The sequence below is a fragment of the Bos indicus x Bos taurus genome, chromosome 21 (assembly GCF_003369695.1).
Source record: "Bos indicus x Bos taurus breed Angus x Brahman F1 hybrid chromosome 21, Bos_hybrid_MaternalHap_v2.0, whole genome shotgun sequence".
Classification (NCBI taxonomy): Eukaryota; Metazoa; Chordata; class Mammalia; order Artiodactyla; family Bovidae; genus Bos; species Bos indicus x Bos taurus.
The window spans coordinates 34,739,214-34,757,869 of NC_040096.1; the positions used below are offsets into that span (position 1 = coordinate 34,739,214).

At 45.3% G+C, this 18,656-nt stretch overlaps 1 protein-coding gene and 1 pseudogene across 1 annotated transcript; both read right to left on the bottom strand.

Moving 5' to 3' along the window:
• Nucleotides 1-10,339: 10,339 nt before the first annotated feature.
• Nucleotides 10,340-12,734, bottom strand: LOC113879915 (annotated as a pseudogene).
• A 3,548-nt stretch (nt 12,735-16,282) lies between these two features.
• On the bottom strand, nt 16,283-18,401 carry LOC113879896 (duodenase-1-like). The gene is made up of 5 exons (XM_027521720.1): nt 18,302-18,401; nt 17,960-18,107; nt 17,338-17,473; nt 16,890-17,147; nt 16,283-16,554 (listed from the first exon to the last, which is right to left on the bottom strand). Exons 1-5 carry the CDS (start codon nt 18,351-18,353, stop codon nt 16,393-16,395), a joined length of 756 nt encoding a protein of 251 aa, XP_027377521.1. The 5' UTR covers nt 18,354-18,401; the 3' UTR covers nt 16,283-16,392.
• Nucleotides 18,402-18,656: the final 255 nt, after the last annotated feature.

Genomic DNA, 18,656 nt, shown 5'->3' on the forward strand with positions numbered 1-18,656 from the left:
TGAAATCTTTGATCAAGAAACAAAGCCCACTGTCAATATGGATTCTGGCCGGGGAGCCACAGGTAACCAGGGTATGGTGTCCAAGCCAAGCCCACGTGGGGTGAGCGTGTGTCCACACCTTGCCTCTCTCCTGTGTGGACACACTTCTCACCCTACACCCTGCATTGGGCATCCTGGATCAGGTAACAGAATACACGTGAGGCGGAGATTCAATGCCCACGTGGGATAAGGAGGGTGTTCACACAAGGGATGGGTGGTTTCTAAGCAAGGGGGGTTTACAGGCCTTCTTGGGCGTGGGGGCAATCAGGTGGGATTTATCAGAGGAGGACAAATAGGGTGAGGAGGGCATTGGTAGGAAGGGGCCACCTAATGCGTCACCAGAGCCTGGGGCGCGGGGATCAGGGGATGCCCTTGGGGATGATGGGTGAGAGATCGGTTATATATTTATCTCTGCAGATGCTGATCAGATAAGTCAACTTATTCAGGCTACTGAGCTAGGTTTTTCACTGAGGATTAGATGATGAATGTGGCAGCAGTGTTAACTTCCTGGGTCTGAAAGTTGGATGGTGGCTACGTATGTCCTTGTTAGTACGAATTACATTCTATAGTATTTGAGAAGCAATAGAGTGCCGTTTCAGTAACTTATACTAGCAAACGGTTCTGGAGAGGAAAACTTTTTGCATCGCGATTGCAACTTGTCTATGAGCTTGAGATTGTTTCCAATTTAAAAGGAAACCTGTGCCTTTCACATATATAATAATAACCAGTTTTACGATATGATTTAAAACAAAATCTGTTACAAAAGTACCAAATATAGGTATGAGGCTGAGGAAAAACTTAACCAGAATTGTGAAAAACCTATTCATGCAAAATGTTAAACTGCTTCTGAAAAACACAAGTGTTTAGAAACAGCAAGATATTCTTAGTTCTCAAATAGAATAGATCTACACCAAAAATGTACTGATTCTCCCCAGTTAATATATGAATATGGTTATAAAAATAATACATATAATGTGATTTTTAAAAGAAAGCTATTGAATTTTTTCTCCTAGTGTTCCACAAGTTCTAGACAATTTCTAAAATTTATGTGGAAAATAAACACGGAAGAATCACTAGGGAAATTTTGTCCAAATGAAAAATGTATAATAAGGGAGAAGGTTAGCCTATCAGAGCTAAAAACTATGAAAGTTCTTTCTGGAACACAGTGGGATTTATTCTCTGTTCTTCTGCCCTGCTTTTCTGCTCTATTTTGTGATGTCTCATTTTGGCTTCTTTCTTGGCTTTCCGTTATATATCTACCTGTTATTTTAGTTGTTACCCTGAAGGATATGCCTTCAGCCTCCCCTGTGGCTCAGATGGTAAAAAATCTGCCTGTAATGCCGGAGGTCTGGGTTTGAGCCCTGGGTTGGGAAGATCCCCTGGAGAAGGGAATGGCTACCCACTCCAGGTTTCTTGCCTGGGAAATCGCATGGATGGAGGAGCCTGGCTGCTGTAGTCTCTGGGGCTGCAAAGACTCAGACGGGACCGAGCAGCTAATACTTTCACTTTGTTTTTCACTCATATGTGAACCTCGTATGGTATATTTTCCCTCGTCTCCCTTCTCACCCTTTGAGTTATCTTTGTCATACACTTTACCCCTATATGCCTCATATACTATTTTGCCTTAAATAGTCAATAATCGATGTAAGAAACTGATATAAATTCTTTTCCATTTAGTCACTTTTTAAAAATTAAAGTGTAGCAACTCACAGTGTTAGTTTCTGGTGTACAATGTAGTACCCCATATTTTTATAGTTTATACTCTATATAAAGTTATTATATAGTATTGACTACATTCCCAGCGCTGTACATTATATCCATGTATCCTATTTATTTGATACCTACTGGTTTGTACCTCTTAATCCCCTTCGACTATCTTGTCTCTGTCACCACCCACTGCCCTCTGGTAACCACTAATTTGTTCTCTGTATCTATGAGTCTGTTTCTATTTTGTTAAATTTGTTCAACTGTTTTATATTTTAGATTCTACATATAAGTGAAAATGTGTAGTAGTTATTCTTCTCTGTCTGATATCACTAAACGTAATACTTTACAGGTCCATTCATGTTGTTGCAAATGGACAAATTTCATTTTTTTATGGCTGAGTAGATACTATTGTGTGTATATATATGCCACCCCTTCTCTATCCATTCATCTGTTAATGGATGCTGAGCTTGATTTCATAGCTTGGTTTTTGTAAATAATGCTTTTCTGAACATTGTAGTGCATATATTAATGACTTATTGAATTCGTGCTTTTCTTTACTTTGGATATATACCCAGGTGTGGATTTGCTGCATCCTATATAGACTGGTTCCAAATAGGAAAAGGAGTACGTCAAAGCTGTATATTGTCACCCTGCTTGTTTAACTTATATGCAGAGTACATCATGAGAAACGCTGGGCTGGAAAACCACAAGCTGGAATCAAGATTGCCGGGAGAAATATCAATAACCTCAGATATGCAGATGATACCACCCTATGGCAGAAAGTGAAGAGGAACTAAAAAGCCTTTTGATGAAAGTGAAAGTGAGAGTGAAAAAGTTGGCTTAAAGCTCAACATTCAGAAAATGAAGATCATGGCATCTGGTCCCATCACTTCATGGGAATTAGATGGGGAAACAGTGGAAACAGTGTCAGACTTTATTTTTTGGGGCTCCAAAATCACTGCAGATGGTGATTGCAGCCATGAAATTAAAGGACACTTAATCCTTGGAAGGAAAGTTACGACCAACTTAGATAGCATATTTAAAAGCAGAGACATTACTTTGCCAACAAAGGTCCGTCTAGTCAAGGCTATGGTTTTTCCAGTGGTCATGTATGGATGTGAGAGTTGGACTGTGAAGAAGGCTGAGTGCCGAAGAATTGATGCTTTTGAACTGTGGTGTTGGAGAAGACCCTTGAGAGTCTCTTGGACTGCAAGGAGATCCAACCAGTCCATTCTGAAGGAGATCAGCCCTGGGATTTCTTTGGAGGGAATGATGCTAAAGCTGAAACTCCAGTACTTTGGCCACCTCATGCGAAGTGTTGACTCATTGGAAAAGCCTCTGATGCTGGGAGGGATTGGGGGCAGGAGGAGAAGGGGATGACAATCCAATCAAAATTTATAAATAACTTGAATAAATTTACCCATGAAGGTATTATACTCTAAAATCTGTAAAACACTGATTGAAGGAATTTGAAGACAATACCAATAAATGGAAAGATATTGCATGTTCAGGTATTGAAAAAGCTATTATTACTAAAATGAGTGAACTACTCCGAGCAACCTACAGTTAAGGCAATACGTATGAAAACACCCATGACATTTTTCAGAACTAGAACAAATAGTCCCACAAATAATTCATCTGGAACAACAAAACACCCCTTAGAGCCAAAGCAATGTTGAGGAAAAAGAACGAAGATGGGGTTATCAGGCTTCCTGAGGCTTCCCTGGTGGCTCAAATGGTAAAGACTCTGCCTACAATGCAAGAGCAGGGGTTCTATCCTTGGGTCAAGAAGATCCCCTGGAGAATGGAATGGCTATCCCTCCAGTGTTCTTGCCTGGAAAATTCCATGGACAGAGAAGCCTGGCGGGCTACCATCCCTGGAGTTGCCAAGAGTCAGACACAAGTGAGCAGCTAGCACTTTCACTGTTCATCACACTCCCTCAGTTCAGACTACACTATAAAGCTACTGTAATCAAGATGGTATGAAACTGGCACAAAGCAGACACATAGACCAATGGGACAGAATGGAGGGCCCAGAAATGACCCCACATACGTAAGGTCAATTTATATCACAAAGGAGGCAAGATACATACAATAGAGGAAAGACAGTCTCTGATAAGTCATTTTGGCAAAACGGGACAGCTACACATAAAGGAATAAAATTAGAACATTTCTCACACCATACACGAAGACAAACTCAAACTTATTCAAGACAGAAACGATTAAATTCTTAGAAGAAAACACAAGCAGTGCACTCTTTGGTCAGGTCTTAGCAATACTTTTGTGGCTATTTCTCCTCAGGCAAGGGAAACAAAAGCAACAAGGAGCAAATGGGACCTAATCAAACTTCAAAGCTTTTGCACAGCAAAAGAAATCATTAACAAAACAAAAGAGAAACCTACTGACTAGGAGAAAGTATTTACAAATGATATGTCTCATAAGTGGCTAACATTTAAAACATATAAAGAACTCATACAACTCAATATTAAAAGAGAAAATAACCCAACTGAAAAATAGGCAGAGCACAGGGGATTATACTCAGTAACCTGTGATATACCATAATGGAAAAGGATATAAAAAAGGATATATATGAATAACTGAACCACATTTCTGTACAGCAGAAATTAACACAGCATGTAAATCACCTATATTTCGATAAAAGTAATTTTTTAAATGGGTAGAACATCTGAATAGACATTCTTCCAAAGAAGACATGAAGATGGCCAACAGGTACATAAAAAGATGCTGAGTTCAGTTCAGTCACTCCGTCATGTCCGATTCTATGCTACCCCATGAACTGCAGCATGCCAGGCCTCCTTGTGCATCACCAACCCCCGGAGTCCACCCAAACCCATGTCCATTGAGTCACTGATGCCATCCAACCATCTCATCCTCTGTCGTCCCCTTATCGTCCTGCCCTCCATCTTTCCCAGCATCATGGCCTTTTCAAATGAGTCAGCTTTTCACATCAGATGGCCAAAGTACTGGCGTTTCAGCTTCAACCTCAGTCCCTCCAATGAACATCCAGGACTGATCTCCTTTAGGATGGACTGGTTGGATCTCCTTGCAGTCCAAGGGACTCTCAAGAGTCTTCTCCAACACCACAGTTCAAAAGCATCAATTCTTCGGCACTCAGCCTTCTTTATAGTCCAACTCTCACATGACTACTGGAAAAACCATAGCCTTGACTAGACGGACCTTTGTTGGCAAAGTAATGTCTCTGCTTTTGAATATGCTGTCTAGGTTGGTCATAACTTTCCTTCCAAGGAACAAGCGTCTTTTAATTTCATGGCTGCAATCACCATCTGGGGTGATTTTGGAGCCCAGAAAAATAAAGTCAGCCACTGTGTCCACTGTTTCACCATCTATTTCCCATGAAGTGATGGGACAGGATGCCATGATCTTAGTTTTCTGAATGTTGAGCTTTAGACCAACTTTTTCACTCTCCTCTTCCACTTTCATCAAGAGGCTCTTTAGTTCTTCCTCACTTTCTGCCGTAAAGGTGGTGTTATGTGCATATCTGAGGTTATTGATATTTCTCCCGGCAATCTTGATTCCAGTTTGTGCTTCTTCCAGCCCAGCATTTCTCATGATGTACTCTGCATATAAGTTAAATAAACAGGGTGACAATATGCAGCCTTGACAAACTCCTTTCCCTATTTGGAACCAGACTGTTGTTCCATGACCAGTTCTAACTGTTGCTTCCTGACCTGCATATAGGTTTCTCAAGAGGCAGATCAGGTGCTCTGGTATTCCCATCTCTTTCACAATTTTCCACAGTTTATTGTGATCCACACAGTCAAAGGGTTTGGCATAGTCAATAAAGCAGAAATAGATGTTTTTCTGGAACTCTCTTCCTTCTTCCATGATCCAGTGGTTGTTGGCAACTTGATCTCTCGTTCCTCTGCTTTTTCTAAAACCAGCTTGAACCTCTGGAAATTCATGGTTCACGTATTGCTGAACCATGGCTTGGAGAATTTTGAGCATTACTTTACTAACGTGTGACATGAGTGCAATTGTGTGGTAGTTTGAGCATTCTTGGGCATTGCCTTTCTTTGGGATTGGAATAGAACTGACCTTTTCTAGTCCTGTGGCCACTGCTGACTTTTCCTAATTTGCTGGCATATTGAGTGCAGCTGTCGGGAGCCACATTAGGCATTACTGACAAAATGGAGGCACGGCCCCCAATCCCCTCTCCTTGTTCCACAGGCACAGACCCGGGATGAAGGAGTTAGGCCTTGTGATTCTGACTTGTTCTTTCCTTTCTTCGGTTGAATTGGCTGGAAAGAATGTTAAGGTGCTTAGTATTCTTGATAGAAGCACGAGAAAGCACAGAGCCTTCTGCAGTTGTGCCCAGAAAATAATCTATAAAGTAACCATTGACATTTGTTCAAGGATCTTTACAAAGAATGTTACAGGATGAGCACATAGGCCACAGCTTGAGGCCATGGGAAGGATTGTTATCTGAGACCTGTTTGTGAAGGAAATGTTTATGGCAAAGGAAGTTTGTTGAGTTTAGGGTTTAGGAATAGTGGAGAGTGAAAAAGTTGGCTTAAAGCTCAACATTCAGAAAACAAAGATTATGGCATCCAGTCCCATCACTTCATGGGAAATAGATGGGGAAACAGTGGAAACAGTGTCAGACTTTATTTTTTGGGGCTCCAAAATCACTGCCGATGGTGATTGCAGCCATGAAATTAAAAGACGCTTACTCTTTGGAAGAAAAGTTATGACCAACCTAGATAGCATATTGAAAAGCAGAGACATGACTTTGCCAACAAAGGTCCATCTAGTCAAGGCTATGGTTTTTCCAGTGGTCATGTATGGATGTGAGAGTTGGACTGTGAAGAAGGCTGAGTGCCAAAGAATTGATGCTTTTGAACTGTGGTGTTGGAGAAGACTCTTGAGAGTCCCTTGGACTGCAAGGAGATCCAACCAGTCCATTCTGAAGGAGATCAGCCCTGGGATTTCTTTGGAAGGAATGATGCTGAGGCTGAAACTCCAGTACGTTGTCCACCTCGTGTGAAGGGTAGACTCATTGGAAAAGACCCTGATGCTGGGAGGGATTGGGGACAGGAGGAGAAGGGGACGACAGAGGATGAGATGGCTGGATGGCATCACTGACTCGGTGGACGTGAGTAAGAGTGAACTCTGGGAGTTGGTCATAGACAGGGAGGCCTGGCGTGCTGCGATTCATGGGGTCGCAAAGAGTCGGACATGACTGAGCAACTGAACTGAATTATAGCTAGAAGCCTTTTTAGGATTTCTGTTTTGTTCCTAATCTTAGGGGAAATACTTTCAGCTTTTCACTGATGAATGTGATGTAAGTGGTGGGTCTGTCATGGAAAGTGAAAGTGTTAGTCATTCAGTCATGTCCAACTCTTTGGGACCCCATGCACTGTAGCCCACTGGGCTCCTTTGTCCATGGAATTCTCCAGGCAAGAATACTGGAGTGGTAGCCATTCCCTTCTCCAGAGGATCTTCCTGATCCAGGGATTGAACCTGAGTCTCCTGCATTGCAGGCAGAGTTTTAATGTCTGAGCCACAAGGGAAGCCCAATGTGGATCTGTCATAAACAGCCTGTATTTTGCTGAGATATATTTCCTCTGTACCAAGTTTGTTGAGAGTTTTTATCCTGAATGAGCTCAGACAGTAGAACCTGTATTGTGTCCACTGTATCACTGTACAATCATAGTGTCCAGCACTTAGTATGTGATCTACCAGCATTTGTATTGATAAATGAAAAATGTGCTTTTCAGTCCTACTAAGGACAGGAGCCCTTTCTAACTCAAAAGGCCCCAGCTGCCCAGCAGGGAATCTTGGCCCAGAGACCAGCTATGACCAAAGGGACAGGAAGAAAGGTACTCTTTCTAACTAACCAAACTGATCACTTGGATCACAGACTTGTTTAACCCAATGAAACTATGAGCTGTGCCATGTAGGGCCACCCAAGACAGACCGGTGGAGACTTCTGACAAAATACGGTCTATTGGAAAAGGTAATGGCAAACCGCTTCAGTATTCTTGTCGTGAGAACCCCATGAACAATATGAAAAGGCAAAAAGATATGATACTGAAAGATGAACTCCCCATATCGGTTGGTGACCAATATGCTACTGGAGAAGAGTAGAGAAATAGCTCCAGAAAGAATGAAGAGGTTGAGTCAAAGTGAAAACAATGCCCAGTATGGATGTGACTTGTGATGGAAGTAAGATCTGATGCCATAAAGACAATATTGCATAGGAACCTGGAATGTTAGGCCCATGAATCAAGGTAAATTGGAAGTGGTCAAACAGGAGATGGCAAGGGTGAACATTGACATTTTAGGAATCAGTGAACTAAAATGGACCAAACAGGCAAGTTTAATTCAGATGACCATGAAATCTACTCCTGTGGGCACGAACGCCTTAGAAGAAATGGAGTAGTCCTCATGGTCAACAAAAGAGTCCAAAATGCAGTACTTCAGTTCAATCTCAAAAATGACAGAATGATCTCTGTTTGTTTCCAAGGCAGACCATTAAGTAGCACAGAAATCCAAGTCTATGCCCCAGCCAGTACTGCCAAAGAAGCTGAATGGTTCTCCAAAGACCTACAAGACCCTCTAGAACTAACACCAAAAAGAGATGTCCTTTTTATCATGGGGACAGGAATGCAAAAGTAGGAAGTCAAGAGATACTTGGAGTAACAAGTAAGTTTGACCTTGGAGTACAAAACGAAACAGGTCAAAGGCTAACAGAGCTTTGTCAAGAGAACGCAGTGGTCCTAGCAAGCATCCTCTTCCAACAAGATAAGAGACGACTCTACACATGGATATCACCAGATGGTCAATACTGAAATCAGATTGATTACGTTCTTTGTAGCCGAAGATGGAGAAGCTCTATACAGTCAGCAAAAACAAGACCAGGAGCTGACTGTGGCTCAAATCATGAACTGCTTATTGCAAAATTCAGACTTCAGTTGAAGAAAGTAGGGAAAACACGTCATTCAGGTATGACCTAAATCAAATCTCTTAAGATTTTACAGTGGAAGTGACAAGTAAATTCAAGGGATTAGATATGATAGATAGAATGCCTAAAGAACTATGGCTGGGGGTTCATAAAGTTGTACAGGAGGTGGTGATCAAAACCAACCCCAAGAAGAAGAAATGCAAAAAGGTAAAATGGTTGTCTGAGGAGGCCTTACAAATAGTTGAGGAAAGAAGAGAAGCAAAAGGCAAAGGAGAAAAGGAAAGATACATCCATCTGAGTGCACAGTTCCAAAGAATAGCAAGGAGAGATAAAGCCTTCTGAAGTGATCAATGCAAAGAAATAGAAGAAAACAATAGAATAGGAAGACTACAGATCTCTTCCAGAAAATTAGAGATACCAATGGGAACATTTCATGCAAAGATGGGAACAATAAAGAACAGAAAAGGCCTAACAGAAGCAGAAGATATTAAGAAGAAGTGGCAAGAATACACAGAACATACAAAAAAGACATTAATGACCCAGATAACCATGATGGTGTGATCACTCACCTAGAGACAGACAACCTGGAGTACAAAGACAAGTGTGCCTTCAGTTCAATTCAGTTCGGTTGCTCAGTCGTGTCCAACTCTTTGCGACCCCATGGACTGTAGCACACCAGGCCTTCCTGTCCATCACCAACTCCTGGAGTTTACTCAAACTTATGTCCATTGAGTCGGTGATGCCATCCAACCATCTCATCCTCTGTTGACCCCTTCCCCTCCTGCCTTCAATCTTTCCCAGCATCAAGGTCTTTTCCAATGAGTCAATTCTTCGCATCAGGTGGCCAAAGTATTGGAGTTTTAGCTTCAACATCGTCCTTCCAATGAATATTCACGACTGATTTCCTTTCGGATGGAATGGTTGGATCTCCTTTCATTCCAAGAAACTCTCCTGAGTCTTCTCCAACACCACAGTTCAAAAGCATCAATTCTTCGGCACTCAGCTGTCTTTATAGTCCAACTCTCACGTCCATACATGACTACTGGAAAAACCAAAGCTTTGACTAGAGAGACCTTTGTTGGCAAAGTAATGTCTCTGCTTTTATAATATGCTATTTAGGTTGGTCATAACTTTTCTTCCAACAAGCAAGCGTCTTTTAATTTCATGGCTACAATCACCATCTGCAGTGATTTTGGAGCCCCCCAAAAGAAAGTCTGTCACTGTTTCCATGGCTAAGTTGTTCCATTCCTAAGTGGGAAGCATCACTATGAACAAAGCTAGTGGAGGTGATAGAATTCCAGTTGAGCTATTTCAAATCTTAAATGATGATGCTGTGAAGGTGCTCACTCAATATGTCAGCAAATTTGGACTACTCACCAGTGGCCACAGACTGGAAAGGATTAGTTTTCATTCCAATCCCAAAGAAAGGCAATGCCAAAGAATGTTGAAACTGCCACACAATTTCACTCATGTCACACACTAGCATACTCACACACTAGCCCCAGGATGTGTCTTGGTGTCTAGAGGGTGAGGCGGTCCCCAGGTCCCAATTCTTCTGCAAACACACTTCTCCCCAGATCCAAGCAAAGTAGACTGTCATTCTCACCTTAAAGGAAGCTTTCTTTGTCTTTGGGTCCCTTATACATAGCTGGATGGCGTTGGTGTAATAGTAATGTAAGTGGGACTCACACATTTGATCCTCCTGCATGGTCAGCTTTACCCCCTGCAGTGAGTTAGGGTAGGTGCCTGTGGAGTCCTTCCCCCAGCCACAGCCACACTGCAGGTCTGTCCTGGCTTCATGCAGGCCATGGCCCTGGGCAGGCGGAGCTGCCTCACAGCTGCAGTCTGCTTGGCCTTTCTCTCCAGCTATGGGAAGAGGCAAGAGTCTGGCTCAGCCAGTGGTCCCCAAGCCTGGACAGGGCAGTGACGTTGATGTGTCTGCCCTCTCTCCTGAGCCACAGGGACTGGTCAGGCAGCCAGGATGGGAGGGACGAAAGGGCAGGAGATCCTGGGAGGGCAATCTGATCCCAGGAGGGCAGGGCCAGTGGGGAGTTTTCCTTGCCTGCAGTAACATGATGTCGTTGGAGAAGTTCTTAGGATTATAGTCTGGGTGTTGGATGACTCTCCTCATCCAGATGATCTGCTGGGTCCTCTCCTGCTGTTTGATGTTGTGGGTCCCCAGGGTGACGATGGTTGAGCTGCTCAGAGACCAGAGCAGAGGTGTGGGGATCATAGGGTCACTGGAGATACAGCCCAGGAGCTGTGACAGGCAGCTGAGACCAGGGCAGGGCAGCAGCTGAGGGGGAATTGAGGTGACAGAAGGTCCTGGGGCTGAGTGACTCTGGGCCCAGTGCTTCTCCGGGACATGAGGGCAGGGCTCCCGGGAGCTTTCTCAGCAATATTGTGAAGTGACTCTGAATTTGGGTTTTGGCTATCACTGCACACTCTCATCCTTCTCTGATGCTTTATTTGGCCATTGTGGGTCAACCCTTCTCAACCCTGTCTCCTGTTCTCACTTCCGACCCACTGACCTCAAGACCTTTCTTGTCCTATTTCTCAGCTTTTCATCACCCTAGTCCTGCTCATAAGAAGGCTTGTCTGATGAGCTCTTGTGGTCCTGATTTCCAAGATCCTGGGGTGAAGGAGGGGTACCCCTGGGCTCAGCTCCTGGGGAGAGGACGGGTCCCTGTCCAGGCCTGAGGTAGGGTAGGCTGGCTACTGCCCCTCACCTTCCTCTGCAGTGAGCAGCTGTCAGAACAAAGTCCTTTTGTATGAGAACACCGCCACACTTCTTCCAACTCTTTTCACCCAGAAACTGAACAAAGCCATGTAGGGGCAGGAGTGGGGCTTGGCCTCGTGGTCCCCAGTGATCTCCTCTGAAAGAAAAGGCTGAAAGATGGGGAGATGGAATAGGCTATGGTTAGAAGGGAGGTTCAGGAAGGTGGCAGTCAAGGTAGGTCAATAGTGCCCAACAGACACTAGGGGAGAGTCCCCCAGGTTCTCACTGCGGTGGGATAACCTTTTCTGAACCCCAAACCTCAGTATTGTTCTCCACATCCTGAGTCATACACACATATGAAGGGGCCTGAGACTGCCTTCCAGAGGGTGAAGCACAGAAGATCATGGATGGGATGATGATGCCCTGATGAGCCCTCACTCTCATGGAGTCTTCTGGACCCCTCTAAACCTCTGCTAACATCATGATTGGTGCCATTTTCTAATAATCCACCTATGAGTTTATGGAGTTGGGTTTTCTAAAATCCTCATGTCCTAGGGCATAATGCATCCGAGGATCTCAGTAAACATCTGTTGACTGGACACCTGAATGGCCTCCAATTAGCTTTTGGCTGAGGTTTGGTGGGGATAGTACTGGTGGGATTTAAGACCACAGGGATGGGGGAGGACACTGCCAAAGACACTGGGGCAGAAAATGAACTGCTTAGGGCCTGGGGAAGAGTAATGACACCCAGAGAGCTTTGGGTGCTGCCATGTAGCCATTTCTGACCAGTCACACCCTGGGCTCCTCTCCTGGGCAGGAGTGAAGGGCAGGGAAACTGACAAGTTTCTCTGGTTCTTAAGCTGGGTCCACTGAGAACTCCCGCGCTGTGGATGGTTTGTCTGAGTTGTCCTTTCCTGGCTGGAGTGAGGAATTTTCCTGCTTGTGCTTTGTAGCTCCACATCCTCCAGCAAATGTACAGCCCACTTTACCAGTGGTGAGAGAGGGTAAGAGCTACAAAAACTTTTAGTGAAAGCTTGCTTCCTACCACCCATCCTTGCTGAATGTCTATGCAGCATCGAACTTGTAGTCTCAGTTGGGATGGGAGCTGGTTCAGAAATTGGAGCTGAGCAGAAGGGCCAGGATGTCGGGAGGTTTAGTGAGATGGGCTACCTTGTCAGGAATGGGGACGGTCACTCACATATCCCAGCCCAGGAGGCAGAAGAAAGGCCATCAGGAGCAGGAGTAGCTGCATCTTCCAGAAGATTTGCCCAGGTCAGAGCTGCTGGGGTTTCTTCCTTCCAGACACAAAGCACAGGGGAAGGAAGCAGGGGAGGCTCAGTGCCCCCACAGACCCCCCAGAGCTGCGCTCCCCCCAGCCGGGTGTGAGCATGTCACGTGTGCCCATGTTCTCTGCTGTGGGGTAGGTGAGAACGACACAGTCACCACCCTTGCACCCCCACCGCTGAGTCACAGAGCAAGAGGAACAGCAAGAAAGTGGAGGCTGTGTTGCAGCCAGGGGAGGAGCTGGATCCCCAGACTTCCTCAGTGACTGAATCAGGAGGGTCTGCATTTCTCCCCTCTTGGGTCTTCTTTGATTCTGGGGAAAGCATGAAGAATTACCCAAGAGGTGAGGATCAGGGATTCAGCGACTTGGCTCCTGTACTTGGGAAGCTCAGGGGCTGGAGGAGACCTAGAATCTATGGGCAGAGGACATGTGCATGAGGACTATGGTGTGGGGCTCTGCTTGGGCCGAGGGTGAGGCAGAGACTGCACTTGCTTTAGGAGCAGAGAGGCCTGGACTCACGCAAGTGGCCCAAACAGCAACCCCATTTCCTATCTTGCCAGGGTTCCAGCCTCACAGTTTTGGAGGATTTAGAATCTCTTGTTTAAATATAAGTATTCTGTAACACAGAGAGCCTTTCTTATCTGAAACTTTTGAATGAAAGTCCTGGACTTGATATTCACTGAACCAGGAAAAAACCATCACCGGGTCCTTCGGCAATGAGGGACATGGTTGGGTTGTGCTGAGGTATCCAGTGCCCCTCAAGCTGAGATGGAGGCTGTCCCACCCGAATCAGGGTGTTTGTGAGTCAGGAGGGGCTTCCTCTCCAGAAATGCTGGTGACTGGTGAGTGGTGAAGGGGAAACAGATGCCCGTCATCTAATACTTACTCCCCACTAAGTATTCCTTGTCCAGAGCCCAGAGAGCCATCTATCTGTTGTCTCTGGGCCAGGCCATCCTAAACATGTGCAGATGACCCCCACACTCTCACCAGTATGAGGACAGAAGAAAGACGAATGGAAAGGAGATCATGAGGAGCGCTAAACAACCCAATCCCAAGGGAGTTGAAGCAAGAGCATCTTATGAATAAATAGAAAAATAGTAGAAGGAAGTATGCTTAAGCATGAATGATGATGATCGGGGGTGGTGGAACTGCACTTCGTTTACTTTTCTCATCCATATGTTCTGTATTTACTTGTCTTTCTATGATGAATGGGCAGAGGAGCCTGGAGGGCGACTGTCCCTAGGGTCACAAAGAATCGGACACGACTGAAGTAACTTAGCACACTTGCACGCACCGTGTTGCATATGTTCCATTTATGAGGAATGTATTTTGATGAATATGTGTTACTTTCTGCCAGAACACATTTTGCAATCGTTGAAGCTCACTCTCCATTCAAATGTTCAGCAAACCACTTCTCTTAAGCCCTCTCTAAACTGCATGTCTTAAAACTAAGGTTGCTCTTCCGAACCTTGCATCAAAACTTCAGCAATTGATTAAAAAAAAAAATGTCAAAATGGATATTATCAAAAAGACAAAAAAATAGCATCTGTTGGTGAGGATATGGAGAAAACAGAACCCTTGTACACTGTAGATGGGAATATAAATTGGTACAGCCATTATGGAAAAGAGAATAGAGATTCCTCAAAAAAATTTTAAAAGAAAATATCACATAATCCAGCAGTCCACTCCTGGATATTTATCTGAAGAAAATGAAATCTCTATTTAGAAAAAATACATGTACCCTTAGGTTTATAACAGCATTATTTATAGTAGCCAAGATGTAGAAGCAATCTAAGTGCCTATCCAGAGAGGAATGGATAAAGAAGATATGATATACATATATACATACACACACACACATATATATATACACATACACAGATACATACACATAAAATGAAATACTACTCAGCCATAAAAAAGAATTATGTCTTGTCACTTGTAACAACATGGATAGACCTAGAGGGAGTTATTCTAAGTAAAAGAAATCAAAGAAAGACAAATCCTGTATGGTTTCACTTATATGTGAAATCTCAAAAATAAAGCAAATGAACCAACATAACAGTACAGAGTTACAGATGCAGAGAACAAACAAGTGGTTGCCAGAGAGGAAAGGTGAAGGGGGAGGAGAGAATTAAATGAGGGAAACTAAGAACTACAGACTTCCGGTTGCAAAATAAGTGAATCATGGATATGAAATGTACAATGTGGGAACACAGTCGATAATTATGTGGTATCTTTGGAAACATATCATACCTAGATTTATCATGGTGATTATTTTAAAGTGCATAGAAATATCAAATCACTGGGTTGTGTCCCAAGAAGTAACATAATGTTATACATCCATTATAGTTCAAAAACAAAGGAACAAACTTACAGAAAAAGAGATCATATTTATGGTTATTGGGGGCAGGAGGTTTGGGTAAGAGAACTGGATGAAGGCAGTCACAGACTTCCCATTATAAGATAAATAAATACCAATACAACATGATACATATAATTAATGCTGCTATATATTTAATATAAAAATTGTTGCAAGTAAATCCTGAGTCCTCATCGCAAGGAAAACTATATATATTTTTTATTACTTTAATTTTGTATCTATATGAGATGATGAATGTTCACTAAACTTACTGTGGTAATCATTTCATGATGCATAAGCCAAATCATTATGCTATATGCCTTAAAGTTATACAGAGCTATCGGTCAATTATATCTCAATAAAACTTGAAGAAAAAAAAAAAATACAGGAAGAAATGTACCCAATAACTATAGGCTATAGATACTCTTTGAAACTTTAGGATACCTTGAAACCAATGATTTTTTTTAGAGTGAGTTTCCTTTGGAGATAAATATATTTATGCACAAACACACATGGGAATGATGAAGGTGGGGAGCGGCTAGCTCATCCCAAGGTGGAAGAGCCCCCTCAAGGTCACTTGAGGCTGAAGGAGGATGTGCCCTCAGGACACCAGACGCTGCACAGGGCCCTGGGCTTAGGACTCCAAGACAGGGCTGTGACAGGCACTCAAGCTGGGCCTAGGAATACTGAAGGCCTTCTGAAACTTTCTCAGGCTTCTGAGCTCTGCCTGCTCTGATGCAGGGAGGGAACACTGCAAGGGGTGAGCTACACCTTTGTAAACCTCCCCCATTTCTGTTAGGGTGGACCAGTGCCCCCCTCGACCCCAGAGTTTCTCAGGTGGTCCCCTTTCCAAACCTGGATTCTCTTCCGTTGCCCCCTGGACACTGGGATGTGGGGGAGGGAAGTAGGTGTTGACGAGGAGGAGGGCGTATGGATGAGACACAAGGGTGGTGGACCAGGGGGTCCTGTGTTCCTGAGGAGGGGTCTCCCTTCTCTGATGGAGCTCACGGGCAGCCTGAGGGGGAGCTGGCACTGGGGACGTGTGACGGAGGGAGCTGGCTGTGGGTACAGCAGAAGATTTTATTCTAGAGAATGGAAGGGAGGGGTGAGAGGAGCAGTGTATGTGCTGGAGGGGGAAGCTGCTAACAGATCAGAAATATGAACAGATGTTTCCCTGATAGAGAAAGTACCTAACGAATTTGTGAAAAACGGAGCAATCAGTGATTTCTTTTCAAGAGATGAATGTTTATTAAGTTCCAGGCAACCTTCCTCCACACACTTTGACCAATGCTTCCAATCCCAGGGAACATGGAGGGGTCCATCCCGAGGACACGTCACGCTGATCCCTGGCGTTTGTACCGTCTCATTGTTGTCTGGATCCAGGACAGAAAGCTGGAGATTCTGGTGTAGACATTTGGAGGTGTTCCATCATTTCTTCCATAGGACACAATGCCCTGGGCCACACCATTACACACAAGCGGGCCCCCAGAGTCACCCTGTGGGTAGAGAGAGCAAGGGCTGAGCTCACCTTCTTCAGGTCTGGTCTCCCTGCCACCCTGGCGTGGGTGGGCTCAGTTAGCGGTCCTGGCTGATATCAGGGCCTTGTTGGTCCTGAGGTTTCATCCTGGCATTGACAATCCTGCTGCTCCTCCTGCAGGAAACCTCCACCCATTTGTGACTGTGGGGCAGTGCTCACGCCCCAGGGACACAGGACAGTGTCCAGATAGGAGGACAGGCTGGGGACACAGGGGCGGGCTTTGTTCCCACAGCCACCCATCGTCCCAGCTCAGTTGGGCCCAGGGTTTTGCACAGATAACACTGGGGATCTCACCGAGAAAGAATTCTTCCTCTTGCTTGGATCTCCAGCACATATCTGTGTGAAGGGGATGTAGTTTTTGAAGCGAGCGATACATTTCTCCTCACTTTGGACTTCAAGATCTACCTCCTGCAGTTTGTCTGTAGAGGGCATATTTACCCCCAGTCGCCCCCAGCCGGCCACACTGCACATCATCCCTGGCTTCACCTCCGCCAAGCTCCTGGGCAGATTGATGGGGCTCACTTTATCCGTAATGTCAGCCTTCCTAGTCAGCTGAAGGTAGAGGAAAAGCATTGTCACCTACTGTTGGCCCACAGAGGCGGCAGGACAGTCATGGGGTTGCCTTCTTCTCAGCATTGGGACCACGGAGGGGTTGTACAGGAGGAGGGTCAGGAATGGGTTCATGGGGGATGCAGAACCCTGGATGGAAGTGTCCCAGAGTCAGTGCAGCCTCGTGCCCCACCTTTAGTAACATGATGTCGTTGGCCCAAGTTTTATTATTATAGCGTGGGTGGGGGATGGCTCTTCTCATTGGGATGACCTGCTGTTTCCTCTCTCGTTGTTTGATGTTGTGGGCCCCCAGGGTGACACTGATTGAGCTGCACAGAGAGCAGAGAGGGAAAGGGAGTCACAGGAGAAACGGTCTAGGAGCCGGGAGGAAAGAGCACAGCTTGGGACAGGGCCAAACTTGGGGCGGGGCAGGGGGAGGGTGTGGCGAAATTCTAGGCGGTGGGCCCTGGGGCTGAGCATCCCTAAACTGCTCCCTGGCAGCCTAGGCAGGGTGGCAGTTCCTGTAGTCCACGGAGGGTGTTCAGTCCTGCTCGAGCTTGACTGTCTCTAAGGAAAACATGAATTTCTCACATTTGCACCATGGGCTCCAGGCCACAACCTTGGCTTCCTTATGTTCCAGGTTTGATCAGTCTCTTCTCTCCATGCGCGACTGGCATTGACCTGTCCCTCTCTCCCCAGTGCTCACCTGTCCTCTGAATAGCTTCCTATGTTACCTGGTGGCACAGGTCTGCAGCTCCTAAGAGGGTTCCCTGGGAGGGCTCCACAGAGGGGTGGGGCCCGGCATTGCTCCTCACCTTCCCAGGCAGTGAGCTGCTGTCAGCACGAAGTCCTCACGCACGAGGAAACCCCCACAGTTGTGAGATTTCCCTGAAGTCTTGACCTGAAGAAACGCCATGTAGGGACGGGAGTGTGGCTTGGCCTCGTGGCCCCCGATGATTTTCCCTGAAAGAAAGATTCCAGCCTGCCCGCTGTGCTCATGGAGCCAAAGTTTAAACAGGGGAGATGGGATCAAGGTTTCCCTGAGTTCAGAAATTCTCTTAGATGGACCAGGCCCAGGCTGTGCATGAGTGTAGCGTCTGAGCAGGTCTGTTCTTGTGGGGTGGGACTGTGCCTCTCAGGGTGGGACCAGCACTCACCTGCCTCCCCGGTAGGGGACAGAAGGGCCACCAGGAGCAGGAGCAGGACCATCTCTGCAGGAAAGCTGCCCAGATCTGAGCAGCTGCTACTTTCATGTGGCCTTTTAACCAGTGTCTCCGCCTTGTTGTGGCTTTTATCACTTGAGATTTCTCTGAAGCCTCACACCTCTGTCTGATCAGGTCCTGGGGTCTGAGTGGAGTGTGTACTTAGTGGTCACCACAGAAGCACCCATAAGCTCTTGGCTTAGTGCCATCACTCAGCAGAAAACAAGAAAATCACTACAAGTAGAGGTAGTGAGACGTTGTATCAACAAATACCAGGTCTTTGAGCCCCAGCATTCTGGGTCCCATGATG